General features: G+C 37.1%; 2 protein-coding genes across 2 annotated transcripts in view; one reads left to right on the top strand and one right to left on the bottom strand.

The window, feature by feature from the left end:
* Positions 1-841: 841 nt before the first annotated feature.
* Positions 842-8,714, bottom strand: LOC108670041 (transcription factor A, mitochondrial). The gene is made up of 6 exons (XM_018157490.1): positions 8,707-8,714; positions 7,068-7,222; positions 5,108-5,210; positions 4,524-4,743; positions 4,097-4,221; positions 842-3,201 (listed from the first exon to the last, which is right to left on the bottom strand). The coding sequence occupies exons 1-6, from the start codon at positions 8,712-8,714 to the stop codon at positions 3,096-3,098; spliced, it is 717 nt and encodes a 238-aa protein (XP_018012979.1). The 3' UTR covers positions 842-3,095.
* A 6,189-nt stretch (positions 8,715-14,903) lies between these two features.
* LOC108670042 (alpha-mannosidase 2) overlaps positions 14,904-18,731 on the top strand; it is a 47,374-nt gene continuing 43,546 nt past the window's right edge. Inside the window, exon 1 of the mRNA XM_018157492.2 lies at positions 14,904-15,640. Within this exon, the coding sequence (XP_018012981.1) occupies positions 15,326-15,640 (315 nt within the window). The 5' untranslated portion in view covers positions 14,904-15,325. The remainder of the gene's footprint in view (positions 15,641-18,731) is intronic.

Genomic DNA, 18,731 nt, shown 5'->3' on the forward strand with positions numbered 1-18,731 from the left:
ATTGGCAAGCGTCCAATAGCTTACGTTAACTGGCATTAAAAACCTCTATTTTTCGCACTGAAATCCGCAGGAATAAAACCAACGATGGTGTATAAGCACAAGCGACCTTGTTTCCGTTGAGCAGTAACCGAGAATGGCTATTGAAACTTATTATAAAAGAGACTTTTTGTCCAAGTTCACGAGTTCAATTGAATACATTTAAACAGCAATGACTAAATGTCTAAAGCAGCGACAGAATTACTGATCGCAAAAACTAGATTGTTTCTAGATTTTATATTATTGATCAAAACGTTTTTTATAAAAGAAATTAGAAATCTAGCATTCCAATTTATTAAAGAAATACTTCAATGTCACGTGAATGAAAGAGATACTCGCCGGGTTTCCCTGAGGCATTCGAACGGTAGACTTGGAATTCTAGACTAGGCTTCATATTTCCGAAGGTCAGATGCCATTAAAATGATGATGAAAGGTTATGGCAGCAAAATTAGTTGATTACTTGCGAGCACGAATTTAAAAACTTTTAAATTATTGGGGACGTTAATACTTCGATTTGGTTCGCAAGTAATGCGACAAATATCGTCCTTAGTTCATCAAAGCGCCTCAATATATTTGCGACGCCTCGTTCCTAACTCACAAACGTGTAAACAATGACAAATACATAATTGACCTAAGGCCATAATAATGCAATATTTTGATACAATCTGAAATTAGGTATATTTCTCCTCATCTAGCAAAATATTATCCTCCTCTTCGTCATGAGCTTACCTAAGATGAGATAACTATATGAAAACCTATAATGTTAGAAATGACATCAACAAAATAAGGATAAAAAAAAAAGTGCTAGCAATGTGCATTTAGTTGCGACAGCCTAATTACAAAAGAACAAGACGTCGAGGCAAGCACTGACTCCAATCTTCAAAAAAACTAAAAATGAATGAAAAAAATTAAATCACTCATAATATTAAAATTAAAGATACTGAGAATCATCATGTAGTTTTAACTCCAATTAAGTAAGACGAGTTACATTAAGGGGAAATAAGTAGGTTCTTTCAGGCGCATGGGCAAAATTTATCAAAAAAAGAAAACAATGGATCATTAACGAAAAAATGCGACTATTGTGCTACAAAATAAAGATAGTAGTGCAACTAAATTCATCGCAAATCGGTTGGTTTACAAAAAATGTGACCAACTACGAAGTTGCTCATCATACACACAACGGAGAGATGCCTCAAAAATAACGATGTTTTTGTAGAAATCTCAAGTTTAGAAGTACCACAGTTTGAGAAAGGAAATGAGGCTCAAATATTGCAGAACATGAAAATTAATTATTAATTACTTTTAACCAGTGAATTTCCTCAACCATAAATTAAATTTGTACTACAAAATGACATCAGCAGTTCTTACACTTCACTTTTAGGCAGCGATGGTTATGTCGCTTGTATTTCCTGTTAAACCTATATACTGAACTTATTACGAAGGCACATGAGGGAAAAATGATCCGTTAGAGGCTACAATTAAATGAGACAAAATACAATCAAAATAACGGGCACGGCCACCACGTTTGCGCTGTTAATGAAGGATTCGCACAACCAAGTCGCGATATTTACATTTATTTTTGAGACTGGCAATGCGCTTTGAAAACAGAAATCCTGCAGTGAAGAACTCGTGGTTCCGATATCAAGTAGTTCTTGATGCACCAGATAAGGTGAACACGAGGAATATGGCTCTACTATATAGTTGCGTGAATTGTTAATTTCTGAACATGCAGGATTTCGGGTGAGGCAGATTGACATTGGATTTTTCGGTTCAGTGGAAATCTCAGAACTGTTAATTTTTAAAACAATGCTCGTTTTGCAACTCTGCTTCAAACCAGCATCTTGACCGTCCACATCTTTGATGAAAATCGGAACGTAAGGGTTAGAAAAGCCACATTGAAAATCGTTACCTCGCACAATGTCTCCAGAATTTTCATCTGTTCTTCCATCATCTACGGCTAACTCTGGAACAGCTTGCGACGAAACCTGATTTTCAGTTACCACAGACAGAGACTCCACTTCTTTCTTGTTCTGGCTCGCAGTTTCATAGGAATCAAGTTGGCACAGAACGTCGACTGAGGCAGGCGACTTGAAGTCGCAGCAAGTAACTCGTTTTTCAGGTAATCTAACAACCGAAATAGGATCATGACGACAAACATTGGTGGGTGATGCCGAAAATATGTCTTTACTTTGATGATCTCGAGCAGCGACATTATAAAAACCGCGCTCATCATGTTCGACCGGTCTAATATAGCAAGTCAAAGCAGAGGAAACCTGACTATTGGATTCTGGAACACAATTGACGTGGGGACAAGAGAATTCAGCAGAATTGAAAGGTTTAGCAGCGCAGAGCCTCACTACTTCGTTTCTGACATGGCATGTGGAACTCGAAACAGACAAGTCCTCAGAGAGACTTGACGTTACTGTGGATTTAGCAGCGCAATGGATGGCTTGGTTGCCTTCAGCATGGCCGGTAGAATGAGACTCCAATTCTGATGGCTGTTTAGTCTGGTTGGCAGTCAACAGGAGCCGCATATCAGCTGCCTGATCTTCAACACCCACCAAATTCTCTTCTTCTGCATCCTTTCCAAACTCATTTACTTTGCATGTGTCTGACACATCACTGGAAGAATTACCAACACAAACACGACGCTCAGTCTTTGAGCTGGCACCAAGAACGTCACGCAAAGAAGATGCGCTTCTTTCATTTTGAGCTACAGTTAGGGTGGTGATCATATCAGGGCTCGATTTCTTAACCGTTAAACGATTCTTCTTAGACTTACCAATTACAGCCTTTGCACTGATATCAGAATATAATTCATCTACTTCTATTCCGGGACCTTTTCTAGAAATAATATATTTCGGTTTCCTATTCGAGAATTTTTCCACTGTGTTGTCATCCATTAATGGCTTACTTTCCAATTTCAAGCTTTCACCCTCTTTATACAAGCTACTATTCTTACTATGAGATCTCGTGTTTGACTCCATTTTGTTGCTAGTTTCTGAAGCATTCAAAGTATATGCATCAGTAACGGCTCGAGCATCACCCACCGCGCTATCCTATTTTTTGGCTGCCTTGTAGTTCAATTCTTTCTTGGGGTCATTCTTGAGGACGGACGCCAGGGTGCTTTTACGGACCAAATCATTTCGGCCCTCCTTGATCATTCTGCGGGAATGGAAATGGTAACATACATTCCTAAGTAAAATCAATGTTGAGAAGTATAAGTCAAGGCAAAAAAGTTTAAATAAATAGCCCAACAGAGAGAACAGATCTTATAGACGCCAGAGAAAAAAATTTGCAAAAGATACACTGGATTTATATACATTACATAATTGCCTCAGTTTCATATTCCCGGAAACCTACAGGTTTTCCCAGATCTTACATGATAAGTTCCGTAGTAGTAATAGTAGTAGTAGTAGTATATAATGGTTTGCTAGCGCTTCAGCTATCAAGCTATTTCGCACCTTAGTTCAAAAGATAACATCGCCAGCAAGGCGGCAGGTCTCAATTATTCAAAATCTCAAATTAATCATCACATACAAGGGGCGGAAGGTCTCAATTGTCCAGCTCGCTGAAGCTGGCTGGAAAGAAATAGCGTTAGCATCTCAAAGAGACGAAGTGCCAATGAGGGACAGGTGAAAAGCAACAGAAAGACACTCGAACAAGAGGTCGCTTACACGGGATGTCGGCCGCCCGCACGAGAGAGACAGAGAAGGGAAATGTAAGGAATCTTACCTACATAATAAGTTAATGTAAGGAATCCTACCTACATAATAACTTAATGTAAGGAATCCTACCTAAATAATAACTTGATGAAAGAAATCCTACCTACATTATAACTTAATATATGGTATCCTACCTAATAATAACTTAACCCCACAACTGATACCTGCAGTCAGACACCGCGAGCTCAGCAGTGGGGCGCTCAGGAACAATCCCCCTAGGAGCGTTCTTACTTGATAAATTAAAGTGTAATCATATCTATGAGTTATCAAACAATTATCTAAACAGAGAAACAATAAATTATCAAAATGATTAACCTTAAAAGGTGACGACTTACTTCGTCTCCCACTTTTGAAGGTCCCGATTGTAGTCGTCCCTGAGCTTCGATGCCCTCAGTCTGTACTGCTCCTGGCCTTCGACTCCCAATGCCTTCCACTCGCGACTCTTCTTTGATATAAATTCCTGAGAAAATTATACTTCTCAGGACACACACAATGCAATTCTACAACAATGAGGCAAAAAAAAAACAGCAAATCAAAGAATAACAGCACTATAGTAATAAAAAAAATATGAAAAATCATCAAAATGAATGTCATTTAGTACAGGAGCACATTATTAATTAGAAATTGAATCAAAAATAACAAGATCATGTGAGAGTACAATGGGCCATTTCAAACGTGTTTTTTTTATAAGAACACCAACATAGGTACCGTAAGTTTTAACAAGTGGTTGCCTGAGGAACTACTTAATGGCAAGGTACTAACTTGGTTTAATGTTTCTCCCTGTTGCGAAACTTCATTGAGGTACAAAAAGAATGAGTTCAATGGAACCTTAGGCTTTCCAAAGACAAAAGAGTCTTCCTTTTGTGTGAGTTTTTTCTTCTTGATCTCCAATTCGATCTGCTGCTCAAGTTTTCTCCGTTGTTTCAGAAGCTTTATTTGTGCTAGCTGCTCCTTGCCAATACTCTTTTGGTAGCTTTCCTTACTGTCAATAAAAATGCTACTCATGTCACCAATGAAATGCATTACAATAAAGGGTGCCAATACAAACTATATAATTGGCTCAATAGAAAATTCCAATGGTATGAAATCAAATTGATCATGATTGAGTATGAATTTTTCCAGAATGGTTTTAAAATTAACATGGGTAACTCAGGACATTAGAAACCCAGCTAATATAATCTAAATACAAAACATGTAAGTTAATGAAACTTAGCTCTTAACCATGCATAATAAATATACCTACATGTTCTGCTGTGTGTTTTAGATCAACAATAAATGCTTCATAGTATTGAGATCTAACTGAAAAAAAAAAGCAAGTAGAAATGAAGTAGGTATGGTATACTTACTCAGCCAAATACTTAGCCTTCTCTTCATCATAACGCTTGAGATACTTATTCTTTTCACCAAGAGGTAAACTTTCCCATTTCTTTGACAACTCAAGGCTCCGTTCTGAAAAACATGGAGATTATGTGATTTTTTATATTAAATAGGTATCAATGGTGGACTCTTGGAGCATAATATAAAATAAGATATTTCACACCCTAAAGGAAGCCAACCATAATACATGTATGCATATACCTATATAGGTAGATTAGTATAGGTTGAAAACATTTGTTCCTTTAAAGTTTCATTGACTATCAGAGAATTTGTTGTATCAACAACTTTCTTATGTTTTTTCAATATATTGAACAATGTTTTTACGTCTGCACAGGTAAATCGAAAATCAGGGTATAATGTATAGGTATATAGTGAACTACCCAGTATAGTGTATATATGTATAGGTAAATATTATATTTTCTATGAAATAGGCTCTCAATCTTTTTGTTTCCAGGTTCATCTTAGAAGGTTTTGCATCTTCCTACCAAAATTAACACAGTAAAATAGTGAAATTCTGCCAATTTATTAGTCTTTGCAAAATCATAATGTCAAATAAATTAAAAATACCTGATTATGTAATCATTCCAAGTAATATCAATAGAAGCAAAATAACTCATAGTAGAAGAAGTGAACAAAATATGAAGTTCACGACTCTGAGGACTCTCAAATAAACAGTAATGAACCACAGGATAATAGGAGGATGGTGTCATCATACTAGTCATGTAGGTAGGTACCTAAGCCAAGGAAATGGATTTGAACCATTCTATAGGAATAAAATAGTGTATCACAATTAATTTAATCATGCACACATTGGTACTATGTTGTGGGTTTGACCAAATCGCAAAATTTCACTGCTGAAAAATATTGATGGAATAATATAGTAAAATCCTTCCTCTATAATTTCAGTGAAAGTTGCACCTAACTATTAATAATACTTATTATTTTATTATCAAACACCTGCATAGGCACAAATAAACTTACACTAGGTAGGATTGTACCATGGCAAAAGAATGCTGTCTGACTAGGGTTGAAGGAAATCTTAGCAAGATGCAAGTTAAGTGTTGTACCTACAGTGGGGGGAAATAAATATTCGTACACTTGAAAAATCGTATTTTAATGTATGTAAGTACACAAACTGAACAGGAAAAGTGATTTAAATTATGTATAGAGACGCATAGTATTCAAAAATACTATCAAAAGAAATTAAATCTCAATGCAACAAAAAACAATGCAACACGTTCACTTTTCGGGGTGAAAAAAGTATTTGTACAAAACAATAAATCCGCATTATTTTAATTTAATACTTGGCTGAATACCCTTTATTCAGCTCAACAGATACCAATCTATTTCTATACGTCTCGACCAATGATTTGCAGATGCTGACTGGTATTTTATACCATTCTTCTTGGCACACCACCTAAAGATTCTCAATGTTTGTTGGGACCTTTTCTTAATTTGAATCTTCAAATACCGCCACAAATTTTCAATCGGATTTAAGTCCGGCGACTGGCTTGGCCATTCCATAACGTGTACCGTAAACTGGGGTAACTTAGACTCCCGGGGTAACTTAGACCACTTTTCGTTTTTTTAACAAAAACCCCCAAAACTCAAAAACTATTCGACATAGAAAAATTCTGTCAATGGGCATTAAAGGCCTAATACTGAGGCTACGTAACACAATAGAAAGATTTAAAAAGTTTGCATATCTAATAGGTTAAAAAATTAAAAATGTGACCCATGAAAAAAAGCTATTNTTTAATTTCTATTGATGTTATTTTTGAATACAATGCGCCTCTATACATAATATAAATCACTTCTCCTGTTCAGTTTGTGTACTTACATACATTAAAATACGATTTTAAGTGTACAAATATTTATTTCCCCCCACTGTACCTATATGAAGAACATACAAGTTAGTTGTTCACTAACCTCCTAATGATTTTCCAGTTAGCAAGTCCTTCCTTACTGCAGCTGAAAAATTTATAAAAGGACTAATTGGTCTCTTTGGAGGTTCAGGCAGACCAAGCTCTTCAAAAACGGTGGTGCTCTTGTGAGATGAAGAGTACACTGGTCCTGTGCTGATACTGAAAATATCAACAAACTGAGTCTCAAATAATATTTTGACAGGAAATAAACTCTCCAAGTCTCAAATAGCATGAATAAAGAATATGAGCCAGGCTCCAGCAAGAGAAAAAAAATATAAAAATATATATATTTCAAGATACTTGGAGGTAAATTTCTATGGAACTAACCGATTCACACAATCTTGTTGACAAATTTCATACTAACAAAAAAAAGTCCCAATATAGAATAAGTTATTAATGCCAACATAGTCCAAACATTGGTGCTATAATCTTGATTGATGATTGGTGATCTTCAAATTTTTCCAAATTGTTCATAATATAGTTAATTTTTGCTACTAGATTTAATTAAATTAGTCTCACAAGTGGCAATTGTGGACAAGAGAGTCGTTGTATTCTTCAATCATACAATGAACCTAGTGAGAAAAACATCTACCGGTACTCTCTGAAACGCAACTGGATTTTTAGCGCATTTTCTCATTTATGGAAAAAATGCACTATTGTGCTCGCCATGTCTGTCCAACCGTCCATCAGTCTGTCTGTCTGTCCGTCCCTGACCTCAAGTTTTCGTTGATGAGAAAATGCGCTCTCTGTAGTCTGTCACTCACTGCAGTGAGTACTGAGTTATATTTTTTTAGTCCTGTGCACCAGTTAGTCCAAATCTCTAGCAGTCTAGCTTTACCTTAGAAACAGCAACAAGAACATTTGTCTTTACTCTAGAGGCTTAAGGCATATCAACACCTGTTAATATATTGTTTATGTTTTAGTTGATGGATGAATGCTGTTATAATGCAGTCTAATGTGACCACAGTCCACAAGTACTGGAGTCCAACACTATGCAATCACAGAAAAAACATTTTGTGTTTATGCAGGATATTTTGGTGGGAGCATGGTATGGTGGCACAGAATTGAAAAAGATGAAAATTTTGTGAAATGACAAATAGGTATGTTAAGTGCAATTAGTTCAATCACTCAAAAATACATTACAGCAATCCCTTGATTAACGCGGTTAATAAATCCCCGAGTTTTACCGTGGTAAGCAAAACCACGCTAATCAAACTCAAGAATATATGGGAATAATTATAATGAATCCTCAAAAATAGCAAAGTTACATAATATTTTTTTTTCCACTAAAATTCATCATATTTTTTTCTAGATAATAGGGGAAATAAATAAAAGAAATGTGAATGAATTAACGTATTGTTTCCCGTGTGTATTGTTGACTTGGGAAACCCTAGGTCTTCACCGATCTTTGTTTTCATTTCACCATTATCAAAACGCTTAATTATTTCAAGCTTAGTCTCTAAAGTGATATTTTTACATTTAAGCGTTCCCTTTTTGTCCATAATTATGACGGTAATTTATCAAGGAAAATTATGTAGTTTGATAAAAATGAGCAGTAGATATGGCAGCAATCTTGACCAGTTGAAGGCTAACGAGTAACTAGAGCACCGGCATGGCGCACTTACCAGCGAACATTGCCTTACTTGACCATTCGAGTTATGAACGAGACAAGGCGCAGTTAAACCGACTCTGTAGTCAGCATGAGTGCCTACGGAACGGGACCTTATTTAAAGAATTATTGGCTGAAATTCATAAAGTAACAACATTTGGTGAATTTTTCCAAAAGTCGTAACAAAAGTAACAACATAAGATCTAATAAGCAAAAAGTAACACTTTTGCTACGAATGTAAAACCTCTGGCTAGAGGCGGGAAAATGATGTGTTGTGAAAAAAAAAGTTGCGCTGATCAAAACTGGCACCGCGTAGATTAAGGGTAGGTCGCAAATTTTTTTTCCGCATTAATCAAAACCGCGGTATTCAAAACCATGCTAATCAAGGGATTGCTGTACATTAGAACTGTAAGATTTCATAGCAACTGAAATCTAACAATATTAGAGCTGAGAGATTTCATAAAAAAGTATAAGTTTTCCCAACTAGCAATGAAAAAAGGAAACTTGCAATTAGTTTAGGGTTACAAAAGATTTTTTCATGACAAAACTATCTGCAAACTTGCAATTGGTTTAAGGTTTCAAAAGATTTTTTCATAACAAAAACTATCTAATTCAGTAATAGTTTGCAAAACTGCAGGATTGGGCTGCAAGATTCCAAATCATAAGTAGAAAATTTTCATCTAAAATTTGTTCAGCCTTATGACTAACATATTTTCATGTTAGTTCTAATGCAGTGGTTCTTAACCTGGGTTTGATTGAACCCCAGGGGCCAGGGTGCAGAAAGTGAGTGAATATCACAAGATCTTTGGCGATGCATCAGCAGCAAAATTTACGCCTTCAGAAGATCTTGCTGAACCATTTGAATTGAAATTATTGCATTTCAGATATTCGCCAGTCTTTGGCCAACTATTCAGAACATAGTTGAAAATCTGAAAGACCGCAAACGCACGCAGTAAGGTTTCCGGTACCGGTACGTTGGATGGATCAGGATGTAGTGAAGCTAGTCCAGAAATCAGTTGCAATGAGTGTAAGTGATGCAGTGCATGGAGAGTAAGGGATACGTATACTATCGAAGTTGTTAGCAGCATTTTCTTATTAAAAATTACTCGGCGACTCATCTTGAAAAAGGCTGATGACATTTTGGGCTGGAAACCATATCTTGGCAATGCAGCTTGCAAACTCTGCACCCTGGCTTATTGCTAAGAAAGCCCTGGATATTGATCTTCTCATACCATTTGTTACAACCTATCTTTGTGAGCAGTCTTTTTTGATGATGGTAAACATCAAAACAGAGAAAAGAAACAAACTTTGTTTCAAAAATGATACGAGAGTAGCACTTACAAAGGTGAAGCTGTGCATTCCTGAAATTGTCAAACTGAGGTAACAACAAAAGTCACATTGATTTGCAACAAATATTCATTTTATTTTAGTTCATGTGCAAAATTTATGTACTGTAGGCTTTTTTCTTTCAACAAAGTAATTTTGCACAGAAATGATGCATGGTTAAGTTTATGCAGTTATACAGTAGTCAGTATACACCGTACTGGTAGTTATAGAGCATAGACATACGTTTTGAATAAAAAAAAAAAAACACTTTATTTTCCCCCTACAAAGTGTTCAATGAAATTAAAAATGCATGTATGATTGTATCATGTATAGTCAGATGGGGTAAGACAGGACCGAAATCACTAACAAGCATGTAGCATCTATACCATCAATAAATAAAAAACCCTAAACCTATCACAAGGTGTAGTTATGCAATGGGCTTCTAAGCTACAACTCAGACTTTCTGCATACAACATAGTTTTCTGTACAGATTAAAAAAAGTGAGCTGGTCCCATCTTACCCCACTGGGGTAAGATGGGACCGGGCATGGGGTAAGACAGGACCAACAGGTAATTCTTGTGTTACAAGGTTTTTAATAAAAGTACAAACCTGATATTCAATATTATCAATCTAGAAACACATTATTTGATTACACAACCACTTGTTACTGTTTTGTGTTGCAGGATGTCAACTCTATTGATATTTATCAGTCACATTGGAGTTTTTGTCACGAGANACTGTACTGAAGGATTGCCTTTAGAAACACAATGTGATATATGCATGTAATTTTTATTTTATGTTCAAATTTTGCATGTGCACCCACTATTGTACTAGAAACTGTGTAGAATTGTTCCAATGCTGCAACTTTTCTGATTTTCCCACCATAGTCCAATATAGATTGGGAAAGTTCAACAAATGAATGGCACCACGGATTCCCAACAAGACCAGCGTTGTACGACGTAGTGGCGGCAAAGAGTAGAGTTGCACCACCGAAACGAAGCAGGGACGCTTACCAAACACATTCAAAACAACTATCTCATATTCCTTATCATGACAGTAATATTACACAGCATGTTTGAAAGGCAACCGTATGGTACACCTAGTCATTAAAGGGTTAAGCATAGTAATAGTAGGTTGGCTTTGATTCATTGTAGAGCACTGCTAAATGCTACATGTATATTCCATTCGTGTCATTGTCTGAAAATTTATCAAATTGATAATAAAACCAATGGATAATAACTTAAGTGTCGGACATCATGTATTTTCTTGCTAACTGCATTTGTGGTGCACTTCTCCGAATATACCAGTACCTAGCCTATGCTCTCTCACAAAGTTGTGATATTAATTATTTTTATTTTTCACGCAATGATTTTTCCCCCAACCACTCTTACACATAGTTCTGCAGCTCACTAATGGGAAGAGACATCCCTATTTACTCCATCCCCTTGATACAATTTTCAATAGTAAGCTAAATTTCTCTAATTAAAAAAGCTAACTAGTTAGAATGGTTATTTTGAGCAAAAGATATAAATTTTGACCAAAATACTCCAGGTTTACTTATGCACAATAATATATTCATTTAAAAGCTACTTTGGATAAACTATGGGGTAAGAGATCGAGGACCATTTGTGGGGTAAGATAGGACCACTTGTGGGGTAAAACAGGATCATGTAGTGGTCCCGTCTTACCCCATGTCCGGTCCTTTTTTACCCCATTTTAGAATAGATGTCAGGCAGTGATGGTAGCAGGTAGGAATGCCTAGTATGTCTCAAAAGTTGCTTATTACTTGAGGTTACCTGCCTACATCCACAAACCTGGCCAAAAATTTTTTTTTAATCAGACAGAGCTTATTTCCCAAATAGGGTTAACTATTTTGTGACCCTTCTTTACATAGGTTTTCTTTAAAAATTAACCAAAAATTCATTATTTGCAGAACAGGGTTGAAACAAACACTGAAATGACTGACAATGATTGCTCTAACATATTCTTTCATCAAATTAAATTCAGTGCAGTCAGAATGCACGCCATGGGCCGGTCCTTTCTTACCCCATGAAGGCTGCGATCCTGTCTTACCCCATTTGACTATATACGCAAGCGCGATGTTACTCGCCTCACCATAAGGCCAGTTTGCGCCTTGCGGCTATAATTTACTGTAAATGATAACATTCACTGCTTGTAATTTTTCCAGATTATTTCATAAGGGGGTTAAGGGAATTTCATTGACATTTTCCATCGCCATTGACGCGAACTGAGGACAAATGCCACCAAATCTCTGATGAGCTTACGGACTTAGCCACCTTCGTTGGCGGCAGGATTGAGTTGAAATTGATATTTACATCGACGCTGGCGATCATGCGACTTAAATAAAAATATCTGGGAGGGATGATCCTGAGACAGTGTCACGCTAGAGTGCATACTTGCTCACTCGTTCATGCTGTTGCATGTCAGGTCAGAGTGCATCCATGCACACTCGGGCAGGCTTGCGTGTAGTTTAGCAGGTTAGAGCGCATCGTTGCGCTAATTTAGGTTTAGCAATGAAATACAACACCTCTTTCCTCTATCTATTTATCTATTTTTCAGTAAATTCCAATCTTTCCCATCAGAACTTGTTCAATTCACATTTCCCTGTTTATATGATTTTGCATTTTCTTTTTCTAAAGATAGTTACTTTTTTCCTTCCTAATATTGGATGTCCTTATTAGTTTTGATCATCACTTTTCTTCTCTAAACTTGTCATTTTCTCTTGAATAAAGTGATAGGCTTTCATATTCACTTTGTTAATTTTTCTTTATCTTAAAGTCTCATACCTTCTTCGTCACTTTTTTATAATTTATAGCCAGTACTTCATTGATTTACACTTTTTTTTTTTAAAGGCCTCCCACACTCACCATTCCAACAAAAAAAAAGGAATTGATTTTATTAATTAAAAACAGGGAATGGTTTCATGTCAATGATCAGGGCCCGGACCTTAACGCCTCTGATGGTGGCCTACACCGACTCCGAGGGTCACTGAGCTGTGACGCGAGCGAGGAGCGGGCCCACACTGCCGGCCCAAACTCGCGTCCTCGGGCAAAGCGATACCTGCGTTCCCATTGCGCCACTCATCCACCGCCATCCGCAAACTGTCGTCCCCGGCCAGTCGTACATTATGTAAAACAGCATCAACTAGGCCACGGACGGAGTGGAGTGACGATATGAACGCAGGGAGCGCGTTGTCCTTTGACATACGGATACCCAGGCCTCCCAGCCGGACACTTTATACACTTTACACTTTATAGCTCTATTTATACCACTACTCTCACTCAATGTACTTTTTACTTTGTTTTGCTTTGACTCATTTAACTTCACCCGGCCAGTGTCCATTGCGCTGATATTCTATTGAGTGTGTGTGTGCAGATCCAATGCAGTTTACTGGCAACTTGATGAGTTCTAGAATATTGCCCGTGTGCTCCAAGGAAATATGTCACTCAGCACTACAAAACTGTGTTTGTGGTACTATTGTTACGATGCACTGACACTTCATGAACTTTATGTTTGTATTATAGTACTTTCTTGTAAATTTATTTAACGCATTGCTTAATATCTCACTGAACCGATTCTATAATTGTGTATTTATGTATGCATTTCTTAATATCTCACTATACTGATTTCTTCTGTCACACTCGCTCATTAATTATCGGCCTGAGTCCATACATTGATGGTCCACACCGACGAGCTTGCGGGAAACGTTTTCGATGCATGTGATTATACATGCCGCGCTTTGGTAACCAAGCAACGGACTCTACCGCTCGAGTTGTGCAGTGGTTGCAAGAAGTGACTTCGAGAGATGTAGCAGTTTGTGGAGGTTAATCTCTTCGACTCCAAGATCAGAGCTTAATATGTTATTTAATTGTGCAAGGAACGATCTAAATTTATTCAAATATTCCTTTCGTTAGTTTACTTGTAAAGTTTTTTATTTTTGTCGCATTTTCCAATAACGAATGCTTTTTTTCAAATGCTAACGTAACGTTTTTGATTAAAAATATTGCTCCCCATCTCCGTTCTTTATATTCGATTTCGCTATAGAGTTTTTGATTTCTATCCCATTTTCCAATAACGAACGTTTTTTCAAAGGCTAACGTAACGTTTTTGATGAAAAATATTGCTCCCCTCCTACGTTCTTTACATTCGACCAAGCGACGTTTAAATCATATCGGAAAACAGCGCTGTGGGCTTCCACTAAAGTGAGCGTTGCGCGGTTGCGTTTCATTAAAACTTTCATATGGAAGCCACGCCGGGCGCTGCCTTTTGCCATGCCAAGCTTCATGCAATTTTGGCATTTAGATTTGCAGGAGTTATCTTCTAGCATATTTCTTGAGGAAAAATACGAGTTCTGATTCTTTCTGCGAACAGTTTGTTGTTCTTGTGACTATCAAAAAATATCATCCGTGAATCTATATTTTATCGGCTACTTGCCTGTCGTGTTCTCATGAGTTCTCACATTTTGTTCGTACATATTATGTTTTTCACTAAGTCAGAGCTTATTGATTATTATTGACAATTGCTACTACTATCCAGAATAAAAAGAAACTAAATTTTAATGAAAAGCTAACATTTATTGACGATTCGTGATCGAGAGATAAGGAAACTGTGAAGTATACAATGTTCTGGAGGGATCAACGACTAAAAACTGGGAAAAATTATTGCTTTTCGGTTGAAAACGAACTACACTTGATATTGATTTTTCTCTGTTTGCACATATGTTAGGAATCTCAGCGGACAGTTACGACTCGCTTGTGTTGAAAAGGTGATTAATGAAAAAGAATGTTGCAGTTGAACACAAGTTATAATTTTTTCAGTGGTACTGGCTTGTAGATAGCATGCAGTTAGAACACTTATGTGCTTAGAATTATTCTTTTCTTTTCAGGTTACAAGTTACACGTAATTTACGCAGATATCCAATACTTAGTAACCTGAACAATGATCGGAATTACTACGTTTGAAATATTCACTTTTGATTAAGTTTTCAGTGTGTAAATTTACTACAACTGTGAAGGGAGTTGCTGAAGTGCAAAAAATATACTCGAGGACTGATAGCTCTTCTGAAACGATCTGTGCGAAAACATTTCCTGTGCTGGTATTGACCTTATTTATGCTGGCTCTTGAACCAAGGCTCATAAGTTTTGATTCCACTCTCACATGAGAAAAAGTGCTTGTTGCGACCTCTAGCTGGCATGTAGGTGGATTCAGTGATGACGTATTCGAATAACTGTTAGTTTAGTGTTCGATCCCAAAACACTAAAACTTCCAGAAGAATTATCGTTTTGTTATCCAGCGACTGTAACGTCATGAAAGTGTTCAGACGAGGCCACCTCCGCGTGTTGACGTTAGGAGGCGTCGCGTTCCTCGTTCTCCTCTACGTTTACTTCCACTCCTCATCCTCCGACTCCACGACGTCTCTCACCAACCCTGCGTCCAACAACGCGCTCGTCGTCGTCAGCGACGGCGACGCGGCACCCGCAGCGTCACCCGCCCGTAAGGACGTGGAGCTGAGCGGCCTGGCGGTGGCCGGGCAGAAGACTCCCAACGACCAGTGCCCCGCTCTGCGCTCCGCCGTCACCGACGTCAACACCGTCGCTCAGTTCCCGCTCTTCGAGTTCCAGGTCAGTCTTCTCAGTTTCTTTTGTATTATTATTGTACATTTTTCCTATTTCGGTCGTTTCTTCGAGTTCCAGGTCAGTTCTCTCAGTTTCTTGTGTATTATTATTGTACATTTTTCCTATTTCGGTCGTTTCTTCGAGTTCCAGGTCAGTTCTCTCAGTTTCTTGTGTATTATTATTGTACATTTTTCTTATTTCGGTTGCTTTTCAAATTTTGTGTCAGATTTAAGAGTAATTACAGGTGAGTATGTGGAGTCAAGTAATTATCGAGATCGCTTATAATTTCGCTGGTACTGAAAAATTGTTCATTTATCATTTTTGTCTAATCATTACTTTGCTGCTACTGAAAAATTGTAAGTGTTTTTCTGATGCCGTGTCTTGACTGTAATATTGAAACGGCAACGTCATTGACTCTTTTTTTTTGACATTTCACTGACAGTCAGAAAAGAATGCCGATGACTTGTGTATATGTTAAAGTATATGTTCAACGGTTAACTCTTGTCTACTGAGGGTAACTCTCGTTACTTGAGCTTTACATAGGAATACCACTAACAACGGCTGAGTATGCGCATGGAGTGAGCTCATACTACACAGACCACGCAGTTTTATTAATGCATTAGCAGCAACGAATGTGAATGATGGCACAGCTTTAATATTGGAAGCCTTTTATAGTGTGACGCTGGCGATCGCGGCGACGTCAACGCAGTTTTACTGGTCAAATGATGATGCGTCTTAATAGTAAAGTTCTTTGCATTTATAAATGAGACATGTTTTCTAAAAAAATTGGCGTAATGACAAGTTGAGTCAGTATATTTGGAGACATGGATTTCTTATTGAATGTACGAAATATAGGTACTCTTAATAGGGATCAAAATTCACGCATGTTTATAGGTGTATCTAACAGATGGGTCATCATCCTATAAAAAATTCGTAGGTACCTTTTTTTGATTCTATACCTAAGTCCATATTTTAAAAAAGTGCGGTTATGTACACAGCTAAGCATACAGGAAAATACAAGTTTAGCTTTGAGAAAAAAATTATTAGCAGTTGGAGCTGTGAAAGTCATTTGCACTTGCAATGCTATCCACATGAGGAAACCATTCAAAACCCGATTTTCGTCATCGACCTCACCTCTCATCTACTTTACATTCTCTAAATATCTTCTTTGCATTCCTCATCACTGCCACACTTGCTCCATGCAACAAAGTCACAATCACCACAATCCACTGCTAAACTGTTCACCTTCACCCCACTCCATTAATCACCTCCTGCTCATTCACAATCACATCCGTTGTGACGCATTTTCTCTCCCACCTCAGGTTGGCATGCAGGCATATACCTTACAACTTACATTCCACCCTCAGGTGCTCCACAATTTCTTCCACACCCTTGTTACACATCAAACCGTCATCCTCGCCCGTCTTATTCCCTCCTGTATGTACGTCCATTCACAACCAGCGGCTCTGCACTCACACATAACAGGAGGTCCCACTTCTGGCGCCATAATGCATTATACAATCGATCATTCCTCGGCATTGTTTACACTACCAGGAGGACATAACACTGATCGTAATACAGATTAGTAAGTTAGGCCGAGAAACAAGTTTAATATTCAATAATATTCCATTATTTTTGAACAATTTTTTTTATAGTGTTATTAAGTAAAGTGATGCTACAGTAGACTTTTAACGATAAAATGTTGCTTAAACTCATTCCTATTTCCATTGTACATATTATATGACTATATAAAGGTGTAGAGGTATCCACTTTATTATCTTTATTTATTCACACATTGAGAATTATGGCCAAGGAAAATTATGGTCGCAATAAATACACGAGGAAACCAAAAAAACGTGTTATTTTTAAGAAAAAGCCATTCATAAGAAACGTTTCTTTTTAAACAATAGCAAGAATATCAAATACTGTCGTAAAATACTTGTAGGAAAAACTGAACGCGGGTTACTAGAAAACGGCGATGTTTTCACTCTCTATTTGCCAAAAAATCGTTTTTGTATTCCTTCACTCTATATTGCGGATGTAATTTTCAGCCGTGCACCCACAAGTGTTGCAATCACACCTGCTGGATTAAATTCCACCCTGCATGATTATGCTTAGGAAACTCCAAAGCTGTGCCGCGCTCGTGCTCGCCTTTCGCGTGTTTCGCCATCAAACTGTTTGCATCATCATCATGATGCAAACAGTTGATGCAAGATATCACATGATGTAAGTTATCTTACATCATTAGTCCTCCTTTTTTCTTCACCATCATCTTCTATTATCAATCATTTACGTTTTTTTATTTTCTCATTATCATCTACTCGATGTTCTATCAATTCCTGTTACAAATTGTATCCATACGCATATATATCTATCAACTAATTATTACTTGATCAGTGATCACTCGGTTGTTTGTTTTAGGCCTTCCTATTTAAGATAGTCTCACTATGCAATTATAGTATTTCCGCTTGTTTCTTCTCAGCATTTGCTCCAAGAAACGCGTTTGGCAACTCATCCGAATCATACGGTCCTCCGCAATTCCAATTCCACATCCAAGTGCATTGAATCAATCGATTTCGTACGCTTTGCAAGATCAGCGTGTTTTTACTATTATTTTTAGCAATAATGCATTTTTAGATTTAATCATAACTTAATTTGCTGCTGTTTTCTTTCTTTCATTTTTCGAGATTATTTTAGTCGCTAATTTTATCGTATGTCTCCCAGCACCACTGTTCTAGTTTTTCAATTAATAAAGTAAATTATTACTCTATGACCTTATATACCATCATCGATATTTTTAAAATTCGTATCAATCACTTCCATCTATAAAGTTAAATCAATAGAATATTTTGGTCAAGTCGGAACCCTTGCTCGAGACTTTAATCGTACAATCTTGAGAGTCTTTCTCATTATCGAGCAACTTCGAGGTCATTAAATTCTCCTCAATAAACTTAGAACGCTTATTTGATGTTCGAGAAATGCTGCACAGAAGATTTGCTGCAAAAAATATCTTAATTAGGTGGCTTCTCTGCAATATTCATATCATAAGTTACTTCAGCAGACTACCAACGAGTTATGTTAACTTGCATTCACTATT

Source organism: Hyalella azteca, unplaced genomic scaffold (assembly GCF_000764305.2).
Source record: "Hyalella azteca isolate HAZT.00-mixed unplaced genomic scaffold, Hazt_2.0.2 contig5918, whole genome shotgun sequence".
Lineage (NCBI taxonomy): Eukaryota > Metazoa > Arthropoda > Malacostraca > Amphipoda > Hyalellidae > Hyalella > Hyalella azteca.

Excerpts from the sequence above, each read along its gene's own strand:
- LOC108670041 (XM_018157490.1), bottom strand. Across the intron at positions 4,744-5,107 it reads AAGGCTAAGTATTTGGCTGA|TAAGGAAAGCTACCAAAAGA; the intron begins GTAAGTATACCA and ends TTTTATTGACAG. Across the intron at positions 3,202-4,096 it reads CTTCAAAAGTGGGAGACGAA|AATGATCAAGGAGGGCCGAA; the intron begins GTAAGTCGTCAC and ends CCATTCCCGCAG.